General features: G+C 43.4%; 1 protein-coding gene across 1 annotated transcript in view; it reads left to right on the plus strand.

The window, feature by feature from the left end:
* The window catches only part of LOC124545532 (popeye domain-containing protein 3-like), a 124,386-nt gene extending 101,499 nt beyond the window's left edge, over positions 1-22,887 (plus strand). Inside the window, exon 8 of the mRNA XM_047124479.1 lies at positions 22,283-22,887. Coding sequence (XP_046980435.1) covers positions 22,283-22,473 — 191 coding nt within the window. The 3' untranslated portion in view covers positions 22,474-22,887. The remainder of the gene's footprint in view (positions 1-22,282) is intronic.
* The last annotated feature ends 909 nt before the right edge of the window (positions 22,888-23,796 follow it).

A 23,796-nucleotide genomic window follows, 5' to 3' on the forward strand; every position in this document is an offset into this window, starting at 1 on the left:
TACGGGTGAGCGTGGTGCGACACCTGGAAGATGTAGGCGTCCCATCCTACTGGAAGGCGCTGATGCTGTAACTGAGCGTACAGCGTGAGCGCTGGATAGCGCTGGTGCTCGTGCGGAACACGAGAATTGTCTGTCCCATAGTCGACAGTACGGAAAGTTTTGCGGTTGACTTTATACTGGTACCCATACAGGATCCAGACCGTGCTGCAACTGAAGGCTCATGATCGGCAGCAATGCGCTAGATTTGCTCTTTGGTTTCTAGTCCGAAACGTAGCTGATGACATGTGGCCTGGAAATATTCTGGATTGTAGGAAACCTCTCGTCGATCCTTCCATTTCCCAATCATAACTCCATTAGAATACCACGCAATTGTCTCTGCGCTCCCAAGTTTTGCCGATACAACGTCTTCGGGGGTATATTTCCTATTTTATTTCAGAGTGCCTGTGGAAAGTGTTTTTATGTTCAACAGAGCTGTAGCTAAATGAAAACTGTTATAATAATTGTCCAAGTAAATGTGGTGACCAACATGCAATTTTTCTGCCATCAAATGGAAAACGACCTTTTTAAAAAATGGTTCAGATGGCTCTGAGCACTATGGGACTTAACTTCTGAGGTCATCAGTCGCATAGAACTTAGAACTACTTAAACCTAACTAACCTAAGGACATCATACACATCCATGCTCGACGCAGGATTCGAACCTGCGACCGTAGCGGTCGCGCGGTTCCAGACTGTAGCGCCTAGAACTTCTCGGCCATCCCGGCCGGATTGACGAGGTTCATTTTATGTTATAGGGTGCAGTGAATACACAGTACTGCCGAATTTCGGTAGCTGCTGTTAAACCACGAGTTGTGTACGAAGAGCCATTGCGCTCCCTGTATTAACTGTGTCATGTTGATTCACAATCGGTCCTTTCTTCTTTGAAGAGAGTACATCTAGAGTGCCTATCAGGCGTACCGTGACGTCCGCACATTATCAAGGCCTTCTTGTACAGCGCCTGATTCCTGCTTTGGAAGAGCGCAACTGTGTGGAAACCATTGTTTCCGGGAAAGATGGGGAAACATGTCGCTCGCGCAGTGACAGATCTGCTCAATACAACATTCCACGAAAGTGTTATGCACAGAGATTTACCAGATGCATGGTCTACAAGAATTACCTGATCTGAATCCGTGTGACTTTTGACTCTGGGGGTATCTAAAAGAATACGTATGGTGTCTACCTGATCTGAAGGCCAGTATACAGGAACACGTTCTCAGATTCAACCGGAACTGCTGCGAGCAACTGTTGGTCGCGTCGTTTTACGGATGCAGCATCTCGTAGGCGTCACAGGTGCTCGTAATGGACAATATGTGTAAATGAGGGTTAATAATAAAATTGGTTCCATTCCATACTGGGCGCCTGATACAGCAACCAGCTATGAATTTCTTGAAATAAGACAGTCTCAGTTCAAAATCTTTCTTATTTTCAGGAAAATACGCGTTTCAGCCTGCTGGGGCATCCTCAGATTATTGAAGTTGAATTTAGTGCAAGAATAATGATTTTTTAGAGGGAGTCAAAATTCTGAAATACTCCAGTACAGGGAAATGTATTTTATTGATCAATTGGTTAGCAGAAACCAGTATTAGTATGATATTACGATACTATTCCAACGCACCAAAGCTTTTATTGTGAATGTGACGCTACCTTTTTAACTCCTTATCTTTTAACTGGCTTTAGCCTCACTTTAAGTTTTACTGTCTGGCAGGATGTATTTAAATTACCCTTTATAGGCTTGCTTTTACCCGTACTAATCCTGTGTTCTTGAACCTATGTGCGTATATAATATAGTTATGCAATCGCTTTTTGTAAGCACATTGGTTAAACGACGCCACCTACCTTTAATGTCTGCTACTACGGTCGTATAATCGTGTCTCTATGGCTCTATGTATGTATGGCCGCCTTTGAGGGTTGATGGATCCTGTTCTCGACCGCATTATCTGCTATTTGGCAGCTGTAGCCAACGCTCCACGCTGTGTACGGCGGAATGCGCCTGATTTCTTAAATTTTTCTTGGTTTGTCATAGTTTTCCTGTTCACCAGATCGTGTACTTGTAATTGTATTCCCGATTCCAGGTTCTGTAATGCTTTTATGCATCTCATGACGCTAGGAAGATGGTTCCATTTAAAATTTTATCTTCACTATTACTGTTAATTGCAGAGACGTCTGCACTGCGTGGAACTTTACCTCTTTTGTGTTTTTATATTGACTCCATTTCCTCACCTCAATCTGCACATCTCTCACAAGTGTCATTTTTCACCCATACGCCAGCCTAATGTTGCCCCAAAAGGGCGAAACGCCTCAGTTCCTGTAAATACAAAGGATTGCGCAACCAGGACTGTCTTACTTCAAGTTTAATAATAAGATCAACATTATTACTTTCTCACCTGTTTTACCTCTTCTGCCCACGGGTTGTTCCTAATCAGTTATATATAGAAATATTTCTATAAATTTTTCTTGCATTCACAGCGCCAGATTTTCACCTGGTGTCCAAAATTGAAAGTAATTTTTTCCAACTTAAATCGGCTACTCGTCAACGCATTAGCATATCTACCAAGTTTCGCTAGCATCCGATAATTACAGAGCACGCTGGACGCTAGTGTAAAGTTTCATTCTGCTTGTGACCACCCGGTGCATTTTAAATAGTATTAAATGTATATGTGTGTGCGATAATGACATTTTGCGTACTCTTTTCGCGACTTTTTCCGTAAAACAACGTTCTAGAACAGAATATAAAAACACGTTCGGCATTTGTGAGCCAATCCGCCTTAATATTCCCTCGCCTTTGTCGTCACGCCAGTAGCAGGACTCCAGTTGCCCTTCGCTTTCAGTACTTGGCGTTCGGCCATAAGGCGGCGGCAGTGGGGCAGAGCGGGTGACAAACAACCGGTGCACGCTAAAGTTTAAAAGCTCTACTCTCAGAACGTCGTAACTGCGTGGTATCAGAATTATGGCCAAAATTTTCGCGCGAGATCGATTGGCGGGGCTGATATCTGATACAGTGCTTTTAATTCCGTAAAATATTAGGTTAAGTTGGTGACGTTTCCTTCCCTGTCACCGGAGCCACTGTTCACTATCCAAGCGCACAGCCACAGAGTGCTGCGTGCTGGGGGAGAGTCGCCACGTCAAACGAGCAGTGCGCTCAGCGACTGCGGCCACCGATCATTTCCGTACCTGAGCCGTGGTGGAATGCTGCTGCCTGGCGCACCGCCCAGCCACAGTACGTACCTCCAGTAACTCCACGTGGGCAGGTATCAACGCTCTAAACTGCGCCAGCAGCTGTTAACTTCGTACGACGTTCAGGAATGAAGACCACTACGGTAATCACAAGAAAAACGAGACCCTACAGACTTCTCAGACGCTGCAGCAGTATGCAGGGTAGTCACTTCGTTAATGAGCTCTTACGATATCCAGGAAGACCCGCAGAAGGCCGGCATATGATCGTCACCATAAACAAATGTAGTGTCATTCCTGCGAATAAATGAAAGATCAAACGTCGACTGATTGCAAAATTGGAGTTCCCACAACCGTCCAGCATCTAGAAAGATATTTGTGTAAGATACACACATCAAAAAAAGTTTTGCATCATCCCGGTTCCCAGAATTCCTGGAGATAGACGTTGACTGTGGATATTTTATCACAGTCACAGTATCCAGAATGAGATTTTCACTCTGCAGCGGAGTGTGCGCTGATATGAAACTTCCTGGCACATTAAAACTGTGTGCCGGACCGAGACTCGAACTCATGACCATTGCCTTTCGCGGGCAAGTGCTCTACCAATTGAGCTACCCAAGCACGACTCACGCCCCCTCATCACTGCTTTACTTCCGCAAGTACCTCGTCTCCTACCTTCCAAACTTTACAGAAGCTCTCCTGCCGACCTTGCAGGACTAGCACTCCCAGAACGCCTGAAGATAGTCGTTGACTGTGATTATCGTATCACCGACAAAGTCCCTTTGACTGTTCAGAGATATCACTAAACCCGCCCAAAGATGTAAACAGCCATGCACGAGCAGCGTCTATAAGACGGAGGGGGTCCGACAGTGATCAGTTCCAGTCATTCCACCAGGAACGAGGTACACGGCTCGTGTTGTCTATAGTTCAACCACGCCTAGACGGTCAATACCGCGGTTCGATATTGTCCGCATTGTTACTTTGCGCCAGGAAGGGCTCTCAACAAGGGCGTCTCGGAGTGAACCAAAGCGATGTTGTTCAGACATGGAGCAGATACAGAGAGACAGGAACTGACGATGACATGCCTCGCTTAGGCCGCCAAAGGGCTGCTACTGCACTGGGTGACCGGAACCTACGGATTATGGCTCGGAGGAACACTGACAGGAACGCCACCATGTTTTTCGTACACCCACGATATGTTGTGTTACGGCTCAAACTGTGCCCCATAGGCTGTATGATGCGCAACTTCACTACCAACGTCCGTGGCGAGGTCCATTGCAAACACGACACCATGCAGCGCGGTACAGATGGGCCCAACAACATGCCGCATATATATATATATATATATATATATGTGTGTGTGTGTGGTAAGCATGGCTGCGAAACAGCAACTGTGTAAATCTGAAGAGGTTGAAAACTCAGCCAACCAGTTGCAAATAAATGATTATCAGTCCTTGATCTGGGTTTCGATATTTGTAAAAATGTCTTCTTCAGAAGAAGTGGGCTCTAAAAACGTATACATACAGCTAGAAAATTAGTTTTACAAACATAATAAAATATTTATAAAAAATATTTGTGAGTTAAGTGTACTCATTTGTTACATCACATGAGTGTACAAGCGGTAAGCTTACCACACACATATTTTCTGTTAATATTTTATTATATTTGTGAAAATAATTTTGTAACTGTTTGCAAAAATTTTCAGGGCCCACTACTTCTGAACAAGATATTTTTACAGATATCGAAACCTGTGCAAGCTGCTTCATATCCAAGTACCTACTGCAACCTACATCCTTCTGAATCTGCTTAGTGTATTCATCTCTTGGTCTCCCTCTATGATTTTTACCCTCCACGCTGCCATTCAGTACTAAATTGGTGATCCCTTGATGCCTCAGAACATGTCCTACCAACCGATCCCTTCTTCTAGTCAAGTTGTGCCACAAACTTCTCTTCTCCCCAATCCTATTCAGTACTTCCTCATTAGTTATGTGACCTACCCATCTGATCTTCAGCATTCTTCTGTAGCACCATATTTCGAAAGCTTCTATGCTCTTCTTGCCTAAACTATTTATCGTCTATGATTCACATACATACATGGCTACACTCCATACAAATACTTTCAGAAAAGACTTCCTGACACTTAAATCCATACACGATGTTAACAAATGTCTCTTCTTCAGAAACTCTTCCCTTGCCATTGCCTGTGTGCATTTATGTCGTCTCTAATCCGACCATGATCAGTTATTTTGCTCCCCAAAAAGCAAAACTCATCAACTACTGGAAGTGTCGTTATTTCCTAATCTATTTCCCTCAGCATCACCTGATTTAATTCGACTACATTCCAGTATCCTCGTATTGCTTTTGTTGATGTTCATCTTTTATCCTCCTTTCAAGACACTGTCCATTCCGTTCAACTGCTCTTCTAGGTCCTTTGCTGTCTGACAGAATTACGATGTCATCGGCAAACTTCGGCGTTTTTATTTCTTCTCCATGGATTTTAATTCCTACTTCGAACTTTTCTTTTTTTTTCTTTACTCCTTGCTCAGTACACAGATCGAATAACATCGGAGATAGGCTACAACCCTGTCTCACTCCCTTCCCAACCACTGGTTCCCTTTCATGGCCCTCGACTCTTATAACTGCCATCTGGTTTCTGTACAAATTGTAAATAGCCTTTCGCTCCCTGTATTTTAGCCCTGCCACCTCCAGAATTTGAAAGAGAGTATTCCAGTCAACATTGTCAAAAGCTTCCTCTAACTCTGCGAATGCTAAAACGTAGTTTTGCCTTTCATTAATCTATCTTCTAAGTAAGTCATAGGGTCAGTATTGCTACACGTGTCTAATAGTTCTACGGAATCCAAACTGATCGTCCCTAAGGTTGGCTTCTACCAGTTTTGCCATTCTTCTGTAAGGAATTCGTGGTAGTATTTTGCAGCCGTAATTTATTAAACTGATAGTTCGGTAATTTTCGCACCTGTCAACATCTGCTTCCTTTGGGATTGGAATTGTTATATTCTTCTTGAAGTTTGAGGGTATTTCACCTGTCTCATACATTTTGCTCACCAGTTTTGTCAAGGCTAGCTCTCCCAAGGTTATCAGTAGTTCTAAAGGAATGTTGCCTACTGCCGTTCAGTACTCTGTCAAATTCTTCATATCTCCCATTTCATCTTCATTTACGTCCTCTTCCATTTTCATAATATTGCCCTCAAGTACATCATCCTTGTATAGACCCTCTATGTAATCCTTCCACCTTTTTGGTTTCCCTTCTTGTGAAATTCTTCCAGTCCATATGTGGCACACAGAAAACCAGTGCTTAACAATATTGCTTAAAAACAGTCTTGGTTGCAATTTTAGTTTTTTATTTTTCAACGACACGTTTCGCCTTATTTAGGCATCTGCAGTTTATCTCTTTTAGATGGACGCAAGAGGCACCAAGATCTGCATATCGTGTTGCCGTTTACAGGAGCGAGCAATAACGCTTACTACCTGAGCCCCCATCTTACTGTGTTACTCGATCCTGTGAAAGGGAACAAGTTATGCAGATCTTGGTGCCTCTCGCGTCCATCTAGAAAATATAACCTGAAGATGCCTAAATAAGGCGAAACGCGTCGTTGAAAAATAAAAAAAACTAAAATTGCAACCAAAACTGTTTTTAATCAGTACTTAGTACTTGTTTTCTATCTGACCTCTTGATCTTCATACAAGTAGTTCTCTTGTCTCCAAAGGTATCCTTAATGTTCCTGTAGGTAATATCTATCTTACCCCTAATGATATATGCCTCTACATCCTTACATTTGTCCTCTGGCCATCCCTGCTTAGTCATTTTGCACTTCCTGTCGAGCGCATTTTTGAGACGTTTTTATTCCTTTTTGGCTGCTTCATTTACTGCATTTTCATATTTTCTCCTTTCATGGATTGTACTCAATATCTCTTCTGTTATCCAAGGATTTCTACTTTCGCTCATCTTTTTACCAACTTGATCCTCTGCTGCCTTCACTACTTCATCCCTCAAAGCTACCCATTCTTCTCCTGCTGTATTTCTTTCCCCAGTTCTTGTCAATCATTCCCTAATGCTCTCTCTGAAGCTCTCTACAACCTCTGGTTCTTTAAGTTTATCCAGGTCCCGTCTCCTTAAATTCCTGCTTTTTTGCAGTTTCTTCAGTTTTAATCTACAGTTCATAACCAATTGATTGTGGTCAGAGTGTCTACATCTGCCCCTGGAAATATCTTACAATTTAAAACCTGGTTCCTAAATCTCTGTCTTGCCATTATATAATCCACCTGAAACCTTCCAGTGCTAGCTATGATTAAGTTATGCTCTGCGCCAAATTCTACCAGGCGGTTTCCTCTTTCATTTCTTAGCCCCAATCCATATTCGCCTACTACGTTTCCTTCGCTTCCTTTTCCTACTATCGAATTCCTGCCCCAAATGACTATTAACTTTTACGTCTCCCTTCACTATCTGAATAATTTCTTTTATCTCATCATACATTTCTTCAATTTCCTCGTCATCTGTGGAGCTAGTTGGCATGTAAACTTATACTACTGTGGCAGGTGTGGGCTTCGTGTCTATCTTGGCTACACTAACGCGTTCACTGTGCTGTTCGCGCTCCTACTTTTTTATTCAGTATTAAACCCACTCCTGTATTACCCCTATTTGATTTTGTATTTATAACCCTATATTCACTTGACCAGAAGTCTTGTTCCTCCTGCCAGCGAACTTCACTAATTCCCCCTATTTCTAAATTTAACCTGTCCATTTCCTTTTTTAAATTTTCTAACCTACCTGCCCGATTAAGTGATCTGACATTCGACGCTCCGATCCGTTGAGCGCCGGTTTTGTTTCTGCTGATAACTCTCTTCTCTCTCTCTCTCTCTCTCTCTCTCTCTCTCTCTCTCTCTCTCTCTCACACACACACACACACACACACACACACACAGATATATATATATATATATATATATATATATATATATATATATATATATATATAAACAGATCACAAATAAATAAAAAAAATGTGTTACCCACCCACCCGCACACACACACACACACACACACACACACATACACACACACACATATATATATATATATATATATTTTTTTTTTATTTATTTGTGATCTGTTTTTATTTGAGGGGTTTCGAATTTATGCAGCATATTTTAAATTATGAATGCCCACATTTTATGTAATTTGTAACTGAAAGCAAAGTTTTTATTAAAGGATATGATAAAATATTTGTTAATTAATATCAAAATTTGGTATACGTACTGAATGCAAAAAAACTAAAAAAGCTGCAACTAGCGAAAATCGAACAAGCTACGTCGAGGTTATAACAGATCGCTACGCACGTAGTAACGGCCGGCTGTATTACATAGGTGGAAGATTTTTATATATAACGGCGCTCTCAAATTTTTGGAGTTGATTTTAGCAATGTCAAGATTGCAACCACAGAACGCTACACACGTAATTTCGGACGGCTGTATTAAGTAGATGGACGTTTTTATATATGTCAGAGCGCTCGTAAATTTTTGGTGTTGATTTTCTTAAGTGTTTCTGAGAATTGTACCGTACTTCTTTAGGAAATTAATGTTGTGTATATTTGGAGGAAATCGAACATGTCTATGTAGACGATAGGGATTCCTTGTGAGTCTTAATTGCACCATAACACAGTAAGACACTATGCAGGCTACCTGATAACGCGTCTGTACGATTTAGTAGAACATCTGCAAGCGTGAACATTTTGAACGAACTGGAACTGAATTTTGCGCGGCGATTAGGAGCTACATTTCACTAACAGAACATCACCAGTTAGGTACCTGACAAAGTCAGATACCATGGCTACAGTCCCAATGATGTGTCCCAGTATTGGCAGAAATCACGACGAATTCCTCCCCATCCTCCGGCCTCCTACGAACCTAGTCGATTTCACACAATTATATCCTCGATGGTAGGCAGCTATCTCACTATGGTAACGTGGTTGGTGGAGCATGAGCTGGTGTAACGGTTAAAGGGGATCTGTGGTGGGGAGCGCACGTCACGAGCTCCTGCACAAGCTGAATGCATCTGGCTTTACTTCTCAGGTACTACACTCAGCACAAGAGGAGCACCGATACGTGTTGCTTTTATCAGCTTTCCCCAACAAATCTCATATGGTCTGATTTGTCACGTGGAATCCTAAGACAAGTAGTAATTATGAGAGCAGAATTGCCCACTAGAAGTAACATTTCCCACATGTCTATTGAGCGCATGCGACATCAGAGACAGAGCGTATTTAACTGCACACTTCAGCAAAGAATCCCTCTATTTCTACACAAACAGCATTTTTCACCAAAATACAATATTCTCTCAATGACTCTCAGAACCTTCTAGAAATCACCAATGAAAACGCTAAATACTTTCAAGAGGAGGGAAACTTCCCCGTAGCCAGCACTTTTAATGACACACAAATTTTAGAGAAATTAGGGTTCAGACTCAAAGATTGTTTCCCAGGCCAAAAGCGGAGCTCAGGTGTACCTCTGTTTAAGAAACTAGGAGTTAGTACAGTGGCATCACGCTGCAACAGTTCACAAATAATATTTAGCGTTGACAATTTAATCTTTTTTAACTAAACATCAGAATCCACACAGTGAACACAAAATAGAGGACTTTTTTATCAGTAGTAGTTGTTAACAACCGAAGGCTGTTAATAATAGATAACAAATTTAAAAAATGAATCCCAAATTTAAATTAATTCAGCAGTGTAATTCACTGAATAGTAATAGTTGGCGCTATCCATATAACTTAATTAAGTCCCATTGTTCTAGTTTTAACTCAGTAAAACGATTTCGAAACGACAAAAGCTGTTCATGAAAAGACAATATGGTCCCTTGTTGGGATACAGTTGTCCTCATTTTAAGCTTATGATTTCTGCATAATTCAAGACAAATGCTAGTGTAACTTTTAGTGATGGACAGTGATCAAAGTCGTCCCTCTTCCTTTCTCATTATTTGCATTTATAGCATTAGGTAAACTCCTACAATTATATATTTTTTTTATTGTTTTGTCTTAGAATTGTTTTCTTTTTCTTCTTTCAGATTTGGTTGTGTTCTTAAATATTAAATTCATCCACAAAAAATTTCACTCAACAACAATGTGAATTTATAAGCTTGGTAAATAATAAAAAAATTCGTATTAAAAATGAATGTATCAAAAATGTTATATTACCAAAAAAAATAAAAATAATAGTACTAACAGAAAGAGCTCAGGAAACGGACAAAGAAAATGAGAAATAGAAGGAAGAAATGTGTAATAACAAGAAAATCTAATAAGGTTCGATACCGTCTCACTTGCATCTGATATGAAAATATTGGCAGATGGCACAGGGAAGAGTTAAGATACACATTGAAATGCATCAGTAGATTGCTGAAAAGTCAGTATTACACGTATCTTACGATGACGTACAACTAAAACTGACCCAGTAGAAATACACTCTCAAAAAAAAGACAGAAAGAAACCGACACGCCACGAACGAATTGTCGGAATGGAACTATACGTACAGCTAAACAATTGCAGAAAACTGGATTATTTATTCAAGAGGAAATAGATAGATGTGAAGTACATGTACACATAAGCAAATGACTATAGTTCCAAAAAAAAAAAATGGATAATTTATTCAAGAGAAAGAGTTTCACAAATTGAGAAAGTCAATAACGTGTGGGTCATCTGTGGCCTTTGTGCAAGCAGTTATTCGGGTTGGTGTTGCTTGATGCAGTTTCTGAATGTCCTCGTGAGGGATATCGTGCCAAATTATGTCCGATTGGTGCGTAGACTGTTGGAGGGATCTGTACATAGCGCTCCAAATGTTTTAAATTGAAGAGAGATCCAGCGACCTTGCTGGCAAGAGGAGGGTTTTTCGAGCACGAAGACAAGCAGTAGCAGGTCCCGCCACACGTGAAACGACATTACGTTGGTGAAATGTAAGCCCAGGATGGCTTGCGGTGGAGTGCCAGGCACTTAAATGTGATTTGCACAGTATCCACGTAGATGTAGATGTAAATGTAGGACGCCAAAACAGGGCGTAGAATGTTGTCGACGTATCTCTGTGTGGTAATGGTGCCAGGAGCCACGGATGACAACCGAGGGGGTCCTGCTACGAAAAGAAGACCATCACTCCTGGTTGCCGGACCGTAAGGCAGGTGTTAGACAGGCTGGTATCCCACGGCTGTCTGGAGCGTTTCCTGTCATGTCTTCGCTTGTCATCGGGGCTCATTTCAAAGTGGGGCTCATCACTGAAGACAGTTCCACTCCAGCCATTACGGTTCCAGGCGAAAGACGTATCTGGAGACACCCCGGACAGCGGTACGATACCAGCCTGACTGTCACCTGCCTTATAGTCCGAGAACAAGGAGTGATGGTCTGCGATGCCGTTTCACTTCCTAGGAGGACCCACTTCGTTGTTATCTGCGCCACTCTTACAGCACAGTGATATTCTACGCACCGTTTAGTTGCCCTTCACGGCAAGCAACCCTGGGCTCACACATCGGCAAGGTAATGCCCGCCCACACATGGCGAGATACTGCTTGTCCTTCTCCTTGCCAAACCCTACCTTGGCCAGTAAAGTCGCCAGATCTCTTTCCAACTGAGAACGTTTGGAGCGTTACGAGCAATGCCCTGAGGAGGGCTCCAGCAGCTCTATCAATCAATGCTAAGCCGAATAACTGCTTGCATAAGGGCCAGAGGTGGACCAACGCTTTGCTGACTTCCTTTGTTGGGTTGGCAGAAGAGCCAACACCGTGTTACTAGAGGAGGCCGAAACGCACGCGTTTTAAGTCACGCAGGCTGGCGTGAGGAGGGAAGTACTGTACTGACGTGAAGTCTGGAACATGACAAGGAATGAGAATTCACAAAGCGGACGTAATTAGTTTCATACTTAACTTTAATCGATTAATGATGAACGTCGCTCTTGACGGTACATGATTCACAATATTGTCTGTTCAGAATAGTAACTGAATATGGCGCCTTGCTAGGTCGTAGCAAATGACGTAGCTGAAGGCTATGCTAACTATCGTCTCTGCAAATGAGAGCGTATGTAGTCAGTGAACCATCGCTAGCAAAGTCGGATGTACAACTGGGGCGAGTGCTAGGGAGTCTCTCTAGACCTACCGTGTGGCGGCGCTCGGTCTGCAATCACTGATAGTGGCGACACGCGTGTCCGACGTATACTAACGGACCGCGGCCGATTTAAAGGCTACCACCTAGCAAGTGTGGTGTCTGGCGGTGACACCACATCCTTAATTTATGGAACTGTTTCTCTTGAATAAATCAAAAAATGGTTCAAATGGCTCTGAGCACTATGGGACTTAACATCTGTGGTCATCAGTCCCCTAGAACTTAGAACTACTTAAACCTAACTAACCTAAGGACATCACACACATCCATGCCCGAGGCAGGATTCGAACCTGCGGCCGTAGCAGTCGCGCTGTTCCGGACTGAGCGCCTAGAACCGCTAGACCACCGCGGCCGGCGAATAAATCATTCAATTTTTCTGAAATTGTAATATTTTTGTTTGTCTGTACATCTATAATACATCCACCGATTGCCAACCCATTCGGATGATTCCTTTGTGGTGCGTTGTTTCTTGAAGTGTGGCATAATTAACAGTGCACACAAGTTTGTCTAACAGTGGGAATACATACCTAAAAAGGTTGCCAACTATTGCATTGAAAGAAAGAGGATACAAATAGATAGAAACAGCATTTCAGTTAAGTTGAAGTATCTAAAAAAAATTAGTCTCAGTGAGTGCCAAGCTCAGACACAACAATACAGTGACGAAACCAGAATATTTGTATAGCACTGAACTGCTACAGCAAGAAGGATTGAAAATACGAAAACTTCACTTATAGAGTATAGAAGAAGAATAATTCATGGTTACATTTGGAGGTGGTATTGGTGCATACGTGGTGCGAAATGTACTGAATAGACGTGTGAACATTGCTGACAATATCTCTACTCATGCTGAGCAATGACTCGATCCAAACCTGGTTTGGATGATAGTCATAGGTATGTAATTCATGCTATTCCAATGCTGTGCCAGAGTGCATCAAGTGTAGTATCTGGGGAGTGGTGTTGTAGCTGTCTATGGGAAAGCCATAAAAGATATGGAGACTGTACTGCCCAGTACAACAGTTGTACACCTTCTCTATCGAGACAGGTAAAGGCAGTCTAGGTAACATGCGAACCTGCCCTTACTTTTTTGAGACCTCGAAGATGAGGCACAGTCAGCGAGCTTAAGACATCAGAAATGTGGTGCTGTGTAAATTTCGAGCTGCGCGAACCAGAGGCGATCGTGTTGTGTACTCAGCGACACCACATACCACCATGACAGGTGGTGGGCCCGTATGGCGATGTCGAACACGGTCTGGCAACGTCAGATTTGTGCGCAGTCTTTACATACAGACACAGATACCTACATCGCAGTGCCGTGTGCAGGACGGTGACTTGCCTGAAAAGACGATGTGGCAACACTCCTGTGTCCAGTGTTGCTACGTTGGGCACGCAACAGTCGGCGCGCCTCTCTCTGCTGCGATTCCAAGGCAGTGGTCACCGTGCTGACAGCTCGTGATGCTAGATACTGCGTCGTTTCGGCCGTGTGTCTACTCGTCCTACTGTAAACAAGCCCAATTCCTGACTGAAGGTACATGGCGTGGCCCCACGATAGTGTGTGCCCAACCAAACAGTACGTCTGTACTCTCGGGCGCTAGTCGCTGTTGAGACCCTGCATGGGACTAAATATGGCCCACCTCATCTCACCGATTCTGAACACGTGACCAGTGTGACAACAAATATCGGGATCGATAAAACGCTGTATCGATAGGCAATGAGCTCTCTACTGTCTGGTATTTGTCATATCTGATGTCTGAGTGTTGGAACGTAGGGAGCACTGGGATGCTTGTGTTTCTATACTGAGATTATATGGTTAGCTGTGTGAGCTACAAAATCACTATACGTTGGATTGGCAACTGATAAGGTTACAAGGTAGGCTCTTAAGTAAATTTAAAAATTACTGCAAGCAGTAAAAGTGAAGACATCCCTTGGAAATAATCATCACAGCACATGTGCCACCTCATAGAGAATGTTGTGCTATTATTACGTGGACCTATAGGGTTAGAATAATTGGTATGTACGAGAATCTGTATATTTGTATATATTTTATGTTTCTGTATTTTTTATGGTGGTTATAAAGAGGACCACATTTGTGTTAAGATCCTGATGTCTGACGGTTCTTACGTATTTTTAACAATGAAGATAGTCACACAGTGTGCGAAATCGATCTGTAAAATACAGGATTTCAATATTTACGACCGATGCTGCAATTTATCCAAAATGAATTGACCAAAGAGAAAATATGAGAGAATCCTGTACTATGCAGAAAACAAGAATATCAAAATCAACTTGCTCAGAGGACTGAAGGAGGCTAAGGAGGAAATTAACATGAAGTCAAAGGCAATACGCAACAGAGAGAAAATAGCAATACCATCAATGAAATAAAGGAATTGGAAGACCGAACACTCTTGAGAAAGGCGGAATGTAAAAATGGCCACTCAGAGAAAATGAAGAAAAACTAGACTAAACGTAACAAGGAACAGAAGTAGATTATTATAATTCAGAGGTGAGTTGAACGAAAAATAGTAACAATAAAATAATTAATAAATTAAATAAACTAGTAAATAAAAACTAAAGAAAATTTCGATCCAAATGCAAAAAATAGGGTCACTAAATGTCCACGTTAGTTTCTGACAATGTGTCGGGATATTCCTGTGTAAGAATGGTTACGTGTTGCCTCTGATTACTAGGGAATATATGTAAATTTACCGACTGTGGAAGCAGCCGTGTGTTTTGGCGACATCAGATTATCTGCGCCGTTTGTGGTAAGTTACTTGTGGAGCAGATTGCGGGGAGCTGGTGCGCCACAGTGTTTCAGCTGCTGTGCTCTACATGCGGGGCTCTCTGCTGCAGGGAAGAGGCGTTTCTACTGCACGTGCGCCGCCAGGTGCCGCACGGCGTTCTTCGGCTCCATGAACCACGGCGACGTCTGGGTGTGACCGTGTGGGTATGCCAGCGGCCCCCCCCCCCTCCGCACCCCCCCACCCCCCAACACCCAACTATCTCTCCACTCCCCCCACCCAGCAGGCACAGACCTATGTGGTCGTAGTCCAACCAGCACTCTCCGGAGCAAACGGCACTATTAGCTCAACTGTCTCCATTAGAGATCTCTGTACCATGTACCCAAACTGACGTATAAGTGGACTCAGTTGTCACACGTCCCTGTGTTGAAAGTGCAGGGTTAGTCATGAGCATTTCTGTAGTTTCAGAAAATAAATACTTACCAGTGGAGAGACTTTTTCTTTTATTGTTTCATTCTCCTCACACCATATGGGCGGATTCTGGGCTGTCAGAGGTACAATGTTCTGCTCTTCAGCCAAGGACATTGTCAAACAAGGATGAGCTGAAGGACATGGGGACTGATTTACTATTTGAACTTAAAAAAATCATAGATGGACATCTAAAAAAGGATATATATATATATATATATATATATATATATATATATATATAAACACTTTACAGACTGGTGAAATTTTTCTAGGGGAAAAAACCACTGCAGTACTATCCTTTTGCTTAAAATCTGAAGGACCTGCATTGCGAGAAAAGTATTTCAGGAGGAGAGAATATGTTACATAGTGCTGAGGGGTAGGGAAAACTATGGTGATGGTGGTAGATGTTCAGGTGCATAGTGGGAAGCCAGAAATTGGGAAAGGTAGAGTGTGGGGAGGGATTTGGTGTATGGATACGGTAGTGGTAACAAGGAAGAAGGTACAGGGATGAATGGTGAGGGATAGGGAGAGAGGTGCCCTGATGTGGAGTGGGATTGGTGACAAAGAGTTAAACTTTGTAGGAGGAATAAATTTCTGGGTGGATATCATTGTCTGAGAGAGAGAGAGAGTTGGTTTAAGTTACGTTGGAATAGGATATGGAGTGTACATAGGTGTAGGGACGAATGGTTGTGTCTGTGAAGGCGTGACAGCATAGCAGGTTAGTGATCAGAGGGGAGACAAGGGGTTACTTGAATCTAGTTTCCAGATAGTACATGAGATGCGGAGGTGTTCAATGTGGGTGAGGAGGTGTGGAAATTTGATGAGATGGAAGAGAATCCATGTGGGGGAAGGTAAACGGATGAGGAGAGTGAGACAGAATACATAGTGTTCGAAGAGTTGGAGGGACTTGTAGAACTATGGTGGGGTGCAGATCCATAGATCCATAGATCCATGTAACATTTGTATAGTAGAGGATGAGTCGAATCAGGTTTTTTTAGATGTAGAGAATAGTGGAGGGATGAAAACCTCAAGTCTGGTCTGCTAGTACTGTTAATAATTTTACCTTATAGTGGGCTTTCTGTTGCATGGTTTCCACGTTTCCACGTTAGTCGCTGGTCGAACGATAGTCCAAGATATTTTAGTGCGTTATGTAACTGCATAGGACGGTCGTAAATTGTACGGTAGAAGTCATGGAGGCAGTATACAATATCCCTCAAAGTTATTATCTCGCATTACATGTGCTCAAAATGGGAACCTTATGTCATATGGCAAGCGTCAGTACATGTGTGCTGTCCGTCGAGGTCGATGCTGCTGTCATCTGGGTGGGCGCAGTGACAACAGCCTGTTTGGGAAACCTGCTCATTGATATCTGCAGGCGACAACTAATCTGATGCTGCAGTACGGAGTATATAGTTTGTCTACATGTTCTAACATGTCTGTTCTCTATGCACTGATGTGTGTCAGGTTCCTCTCTGTCTTGTAATTTTCATACAGATATCCTCTGCAACCCCCGAGATACTTATTAAAAATTCTGGGTACATCTGGATCGCAACATATACAGCTAGAGTTGTTTTTATTTGTTACCTCCAGTAGGTACAGTGTAACGTATTTCAGTTAGTCTGAGAAAAGTTTTGTTTTCAGGGTTTGTGTGTCTACCCTTTGGCCTCAGCCAGTCAACCTATGAGTCACTGCTGTTACAAATTCTTTAGGCAATAGAGAACTTCAGAGCTCTATCTACGAACCACTGATTTGGAAACGACCCACTAATCTACATTGCATTTTCATTACAGTCACAGTAATGTCTCGCACTCTGGACTGTTTCGTGGTCTGCGAGTATTTGTATGTTTTCCTGTCGAGAGACAGAAAGTAGTCTGTTTCCCTATCGAGAGATAGTGATGTCTATTACCATAACTCTTAACTGATAACACGTTTGTAAACTTCCTGTTTCAGGCATATAAGTTGCTTCCTTTTGATAATACTATTTAATTTAGTAAAGGAACTACAGGGAATTTTATCATCCTGCATATTTGTTTTGCTATCCATTCTTTGCTGCTTTGTACCACATCATTTACGCGGTTTTGGTTGTACGGTTTTTTGTATACTGGTAAGTGATATTCAGGAATATTTTCGAAGTCGTTTTGTCAAGCTCATCTACTCTTAGCTGAAATTAATTTGCACTAAGGGCAAACAGAATGGAAATTGCAGGCTGTTGTCTTATGTTCTACAAACATCTATTGCTTTCCATTTTCCCCTGTGTGAAGATCGTGAAACAACCTCCTGAATTGCTTGATAGCTGTATTGACGACACTGAATCTGCTTTCCTAATTGACCTTTCAGTTACCCTTCTATCCTGTGGAAATCTAACTGAATCTGTGTCATTAATGTACATATTATTTGGCAGAATGGTATTGATAAAACGAATATTTTCTAATAGCACAATATTTATCACCTGGACTCTCCAATTCAGCATGTTATGGGATTTCGCACAAGGCGAATTTTGCTTTCTCTTCGGTCCGTTTCATATACAACATGCAACTAGATGAAATGAATGAGCCGAGAAAGTACCTAAATTTACTTAGCTGTAACGAAATATGATAATTGTTTTAGAGTTCGTTAGTTTTAATTGTATTATCAAAAATTGTTCCTGCTCATAGGATAATGCTGGAGAAAACATGATGCCTTAGTTCCGCGCTCGCTCGAGGATTTCTAACTGTTGCAGTAATTTCCCATGCAACTCAGTGTGAGCAGGATCTGCGAACTTGTGTGTTACAGTACTTCACGCACTTATTTCTAGATCGTCTTTCTTCCTCCGTATCGCTCCATGCTCGATATCCGGTTTGCGATCTCAGCGACGTTTGCCACGACGTCTTGTCCTTCCTGTGAATGATGCGAGACTGTACTAACTGCCACAACCAGCTGACCTTTTCGTTTGGAAAGGAGTGCAGCACTGAGGCAGTCGTTTTGCTTGTATAAGACGTGCCCATCGCTTCATGCCATTGCGTAACAGTAGTAGAAAGTCATTCTGCCATTTCCCGTGTGAAATAAGAGGTCTACTAGGCAAGTTCAAAAAGTAAGTCGACTGTGACCATACGAGCTTTGGTTTTTTAAAAGCTGGCAACACAGAGCGGAGAAGAGGGGTCCCCTGCGCAGAGGGAGCATCGCGACGACACGGTAGTACGGAAACACATGTCGTTGTGTCCAATTGGGTGAAGGATGTCGCTAAGAAATCCTGTCAAATACGAGCAACGTTCTGTGATCCTACTCGCGGAAGGAATAGTACCTACCGAAATTTTTTCGGGTGTCAAAACGGTTTCCGGGAATATTATCAACAGAACGAGTACGTTGTAGGCAGTTTACTGGAGGCATAACAAATGTTCACGACGAACGAAGGAGTGGAGTACCTTCCATTTTGAATGATAAGTTGGTGCCGAAATTCGAGGAAACAGTTCGTGAAGACCGCCGGTTGGCAGTGGATGAAATTTCTGCGACATTTCCACAACTTGCCAGAACTCTCTTACACGAGAAACTTGGAGAAACGCTGCGATACCGTGCACAAGATGGGTTCCGGAACAGCTGACAGAGCAGCACAAGCAAAATCGGGTCAGAAGTGCCCGAGAGTTTCTTGAGCAACTTGGATTGAAAGGTCAGGATTTTCTGAGCTCATCTGTGACGAGACGAAACGTGAGTTACTTGTTATACGCCTGAGACAAAAATACAGTTGCTGTCACCATTACCCCAACTGCCAAAAAATTTAGAATCACAATATAAGGCCAAAAAGTCATGGTCCCAGTGTTTTGGGACCGAAAAGGCATCATTTTGCTCAAATTTGTGCTTCCGTGACACGCCGTCAATGCACTATGATATTGTGAGACCCTAAAAAAAGCTCTAAAGGAGCATTAAAAGCGCAAAAAGGGAAATTTTGACGAGAGACGTGTACGTGTTGTACAACGCCCGTCCTCACACAGCCTTAGGCTCCAAGTCGCTCTTGGACTCATTTAACTGGGATTGTTTTGACCCCTCCCCCCGTACACACTCGCCTTAGCGTCTTCTGATTATCACCTTCTCACCTCCCTGTAGGCACACATGAATAGAATTACATGTTCAGCACCGACGAGCAGATGCAGAAAGAGCTTCTGAAGAAGGGGAAGCAGCTGGCGGGAGAGTTCTTCGACGAGGACGCAAAGGAGCTTGTTCCGCGGTTCACCACATGCTGTGAACGGGATGACGGTTACGTGGAAATATAATCGACAAGTGTACCAACAATATCCGTATTTTTTTCAAATAAACTTTTTATAAAAAATGTAAAAATATAGTACACATACTTTCTGAACATGCCAGCACTTTTCATACTCCTTGGAGTCATTAAGGGATACCACACCATCTCTAAGTGATCTATATGGGATTGCTGATGTTGGAAATAATTTTAAGTGGAGCATCTGACAGCAGGACGAGAGACGGAATTACAGCCTGTAAGTATTCAGTGAGGAACGGCAACAGATGAATTCAAACCGCTGAGTACCGTCCGTTCTGGGCTCAACTAAAACAGCCAATATCTCAGAGACCGCAGTACTGCCGATTCAGAAGTGAGGTGTTCGGCGCTCCAGCCAGTATGGTTGATGAACTGGAGCAGCGAAATGTACAGCGTTGTCAATATTTACGAGGTCGTCCCGGGATTTTTGAAAGAATTCGTTACTCAGAGGAGAGACGAGAGCAGTACGCATCAAAACTGGAGGACGAGACGGGAAACACCTGTGTCAGCAAGTGCGAGTGTACTGTAATTTGTACGTTCTATCGACCGGTAGGAAACTAACAACTAACCGGGTTATGTCCGAACGAGTGGTCGATTGCTGAGTCCCTTGTGACTGAATCCACAGAAGATCGTTTCCATTTGTCGTAGGAGGAAATGCGAGCGATGTTCAAGAACTAATGCAACAAATTCTTTTTCTGAAAGCAGATTGGTTTTATTCCAATACACCGTCTTATTCCACACTCTTTTTGTTACAAAGTCGTGTTTAAAAATAATCTCTGTCTTGCTGCATCAATAGCCTCCCCATCATCGACGTACTGTTTTCTGCGGAGTGCATCCTTCATTGGGTCAAACCGACGGTCCTTTGTTGCTCTTTACGGTCTTTTGTTAGGCAGCGAGGAACCAGCGGGCACACATCTTTGAGTACCACAACTAGGGAACGAGTGTGTCAGGACTGGCAACAGAGATATGTAGTTGAGCAGAGAGGTGTTTGATGCGATACTTCGCATCACTTCGAATGAGAGTGTCTCCACTTTATAAGATAGCAGGAGTCGCAGCAATGTTCGCCCGGCTGGCACGCAGAATATCAGGCAGGTTTCTGCGACCTCGTTACGATGATGAGAGACGCCTCGCCCAACGGCTCACCCTGCTTTTGTTCTCTGCCAGGTCACTGTAGACTTTCTACAAGCCCCTACGAATATCTGCGATACTCTGGTTTTCCGTTAAAAAAAACTCAATTACAGTTCTCTGCTTGCATCGCACCTCCATTACAGACACCATTTTCAAGATTACGTATAGCACTGCCACCTATCAGAACTTCATGAACTTCAGGGGCTGAAGAGGGAATATTCCACGATGTACCTCCACAAATCCCGTATTTCTTCAGCCGAAGTTGGCTGAGAAAAATGTATGGCATGACTTACTGGACGCCGACTTACATTTCAACGTCAGCTAATTCCCTTTAAATTCGTTATTTCATCCTGAGCGAACGATAAAGTATTGTTATCGAACAGCCGGGTGTGACTTCCTAAACAGATACACTGCTTGCTGTGAAGACCAAAACAGAAGAAAATATTTGCTGATATGGGGATCAGTTACTTTAAATGTCGTGTGGTAATACAGCAAGCGATGCAACTGCGTTTACCAGATCATGGTAATGGGGGAATTCCCAGTGCGGCAGAAGACATCACCAGCAACATCGCAAGCTGCTGCTGGTAACATTTTATTGCTGTTCTGCACCCGGAGATTCTGCTGCTGTACTATTTGCTGCACTGCAAGCTCCAGAGACAGCCGCTATATGACCTCTAAACATTATAATGCTTTTTATCTGGCATCGTTGCTCTCAGTCATCCACACATTGGCTACGCATAGTTGGCAAAACCCATTGCAGTTCATGATTTTATCAGCTGACAGTGCTCAGCTGTGGGCTGGAAGAGATCTGTGAACTGTCATACAGCATGTACTTTCCATTTTGCTAGTTTTATCTCAAGTAGGCTATATAGTTTACTTTCAGGTAACATATAAAGATACATTTCAATGGATTCACATAAAGTAACGTTTCAGGCGCTAGAAGGACTTAATTGCTTGTGGTAAATATCCTATATTTCTTTAGAAATGTATATACTAGTTATTTGCCTCACAATTATAAAAGATTCCAAGTAAAAGCATGATACTAAATACTTCATATACCACAGCACTTAAAGGTCTCCTCACGTGCCCATCACATACTGATCCATTAATACCAAACTTTATTTGCATCCAGTTTCTCAAATTTTCTCTTTATCATATATTAGTTTCTGTATGTTCTATAAGTCTTTATAAGTGCTGTAACTTTTGCCTGTGACTATCTGTTGAAGAGGACTGCAGGACTGATAGCAGCAGAGAAAGAGGTAGATGCAAAGCAGTCAATTTGTAGCAGAATTTCAACAAGTTGTACGTGAGTTCAACGTGCGTGCTGTTATTGCAGTGTTCAGCGGCAGCCGTGAGCGACTGTGCCCTAAGGAGAACGGCCTGGGGTCGCTGCTGGCCAACGGCCGGCTGCTGGAGATGGCGCCCCTGCGCGAGCTGCCGTCCAGGGACCACCTCGACCTGCCGGACGTCACCAGCGGCGTCGAGCGCTGGCTCGAGTCGGCCGCTGTCGCCGCTGCTCGCAAGTAGCTTCCCCCCGCTGTCCTCTCCACGGCTGTCAGTCACCTCATGTGGGGCCGACTGCTGGCTCGATTCGGCCTCTGCCATCACGGCTCGCAAATAACTGCCTCGCGCTTCGAATCCGGTGGCTAGATGCAGCTGTCAGATGACGTCGACTACTGCCTCGAGTGAGCTGCAGTCGCCACAGCTGGCAAGTAGTTGCCGCACGCAGGCCTGTCTGTGGCCACTCGACTAGTGGCTCGAGTCAGCCGTCTTCGCCACGACTCGCAAGTAGCTGTCCTGCACTGATTCATCCGGCAGCTACGTGCAGTTGTCAGTAACTGCAATGTCGACTACTGGCCCAAGTCAGCTGCTGACTGGCTCAAGTCAGCTGCTGTTGCCTCGGATCGCCAGTAGCAGCCACGCTCTGTCCAGTCCGGTGGCTGTGTCCAGGTGTCGGGCACTGCAGTCAGTTGCTGTTTCTGTGGTGACAAATAGCTGCTGTTCCATCTGATGACACAGGCGACTGTGTGACACCACAAGTAACGTCGAGTGCCTTCTGAAGTCTACCATTTTCGTTGTGGCCCTCAGGTGACTGCACTATGCTGTCGTGTCTAATAAGCTCCTGCAGCTGTTACGTACCACAAGAGATGTAAGGCACTGGTTCGAGTCGTCTGCTGTCACTGTGGCTCCCAAGTGCTGTCCTGCCCTGTGATCACATTTAGCTATAGTGCACCACAAGTGACATCAACTGCTGGCTCGAATCAGCCACTGTGGCTCAGTTTGCAAGTAACAGTCCCCACACTGTCCAGTCTAGTAACCACCTGAAATACACAGAAGACTCACATGTCAAGTGACAGCCACTGTCGTTGAGTCTTGCAAGTAACTGGCCCACACTGCTCTGTCTCTCAAGCATCATAACTGGCCTCGAGCAGTGGCTGGAGTATGGCATCTGACAGACTAGGTGTGATGCTTCTGCATCTCGTTACCGCTACAGCCAGCTTCGCACCAGCATTGCTGTTGAGCACTGCCTCGTGTCTCTACAACTGGCAGGTAGATACCTACACAATGCAGGTGGTGCTGATGGATAAGCATAAATACTTTGACGACCTCGGCCTTATTGTCGCTGATCAGAAGTACGAAACTCTAAAAAGTAATTTTTCTTGAAGTTTCCAGCTATACCAAGGGGCTGCCACCAACCCGTTGGAGTGATCAATGGCAGCTGCGATTCACAAGAGGGCCCTCCACAATGTGTGTGGTACAGTTTCTGTGCGAGATCGACACAATGACCAAAGACCTCCTAGACGTCACCAAAGGAGATTTCTGTCAGCCTCATCTGGTGCTGTTGCTGCT

The sequence above is a fragment of the Schistocerca americana genome, chromosome 8, assembly GCF_021461395.2.
Source record: "Schistocerca americana isolate TAMUIC-IGC-003095 chromosome 8, iqSchAmer2.1, whole genome shotgun sequence".
Lineage (NCBI taxonomy): Eukaryota > Metazoa > Arthropoda > Insecta > Orthoptera > Acrididae > Schistocerca > Schistocerca americana.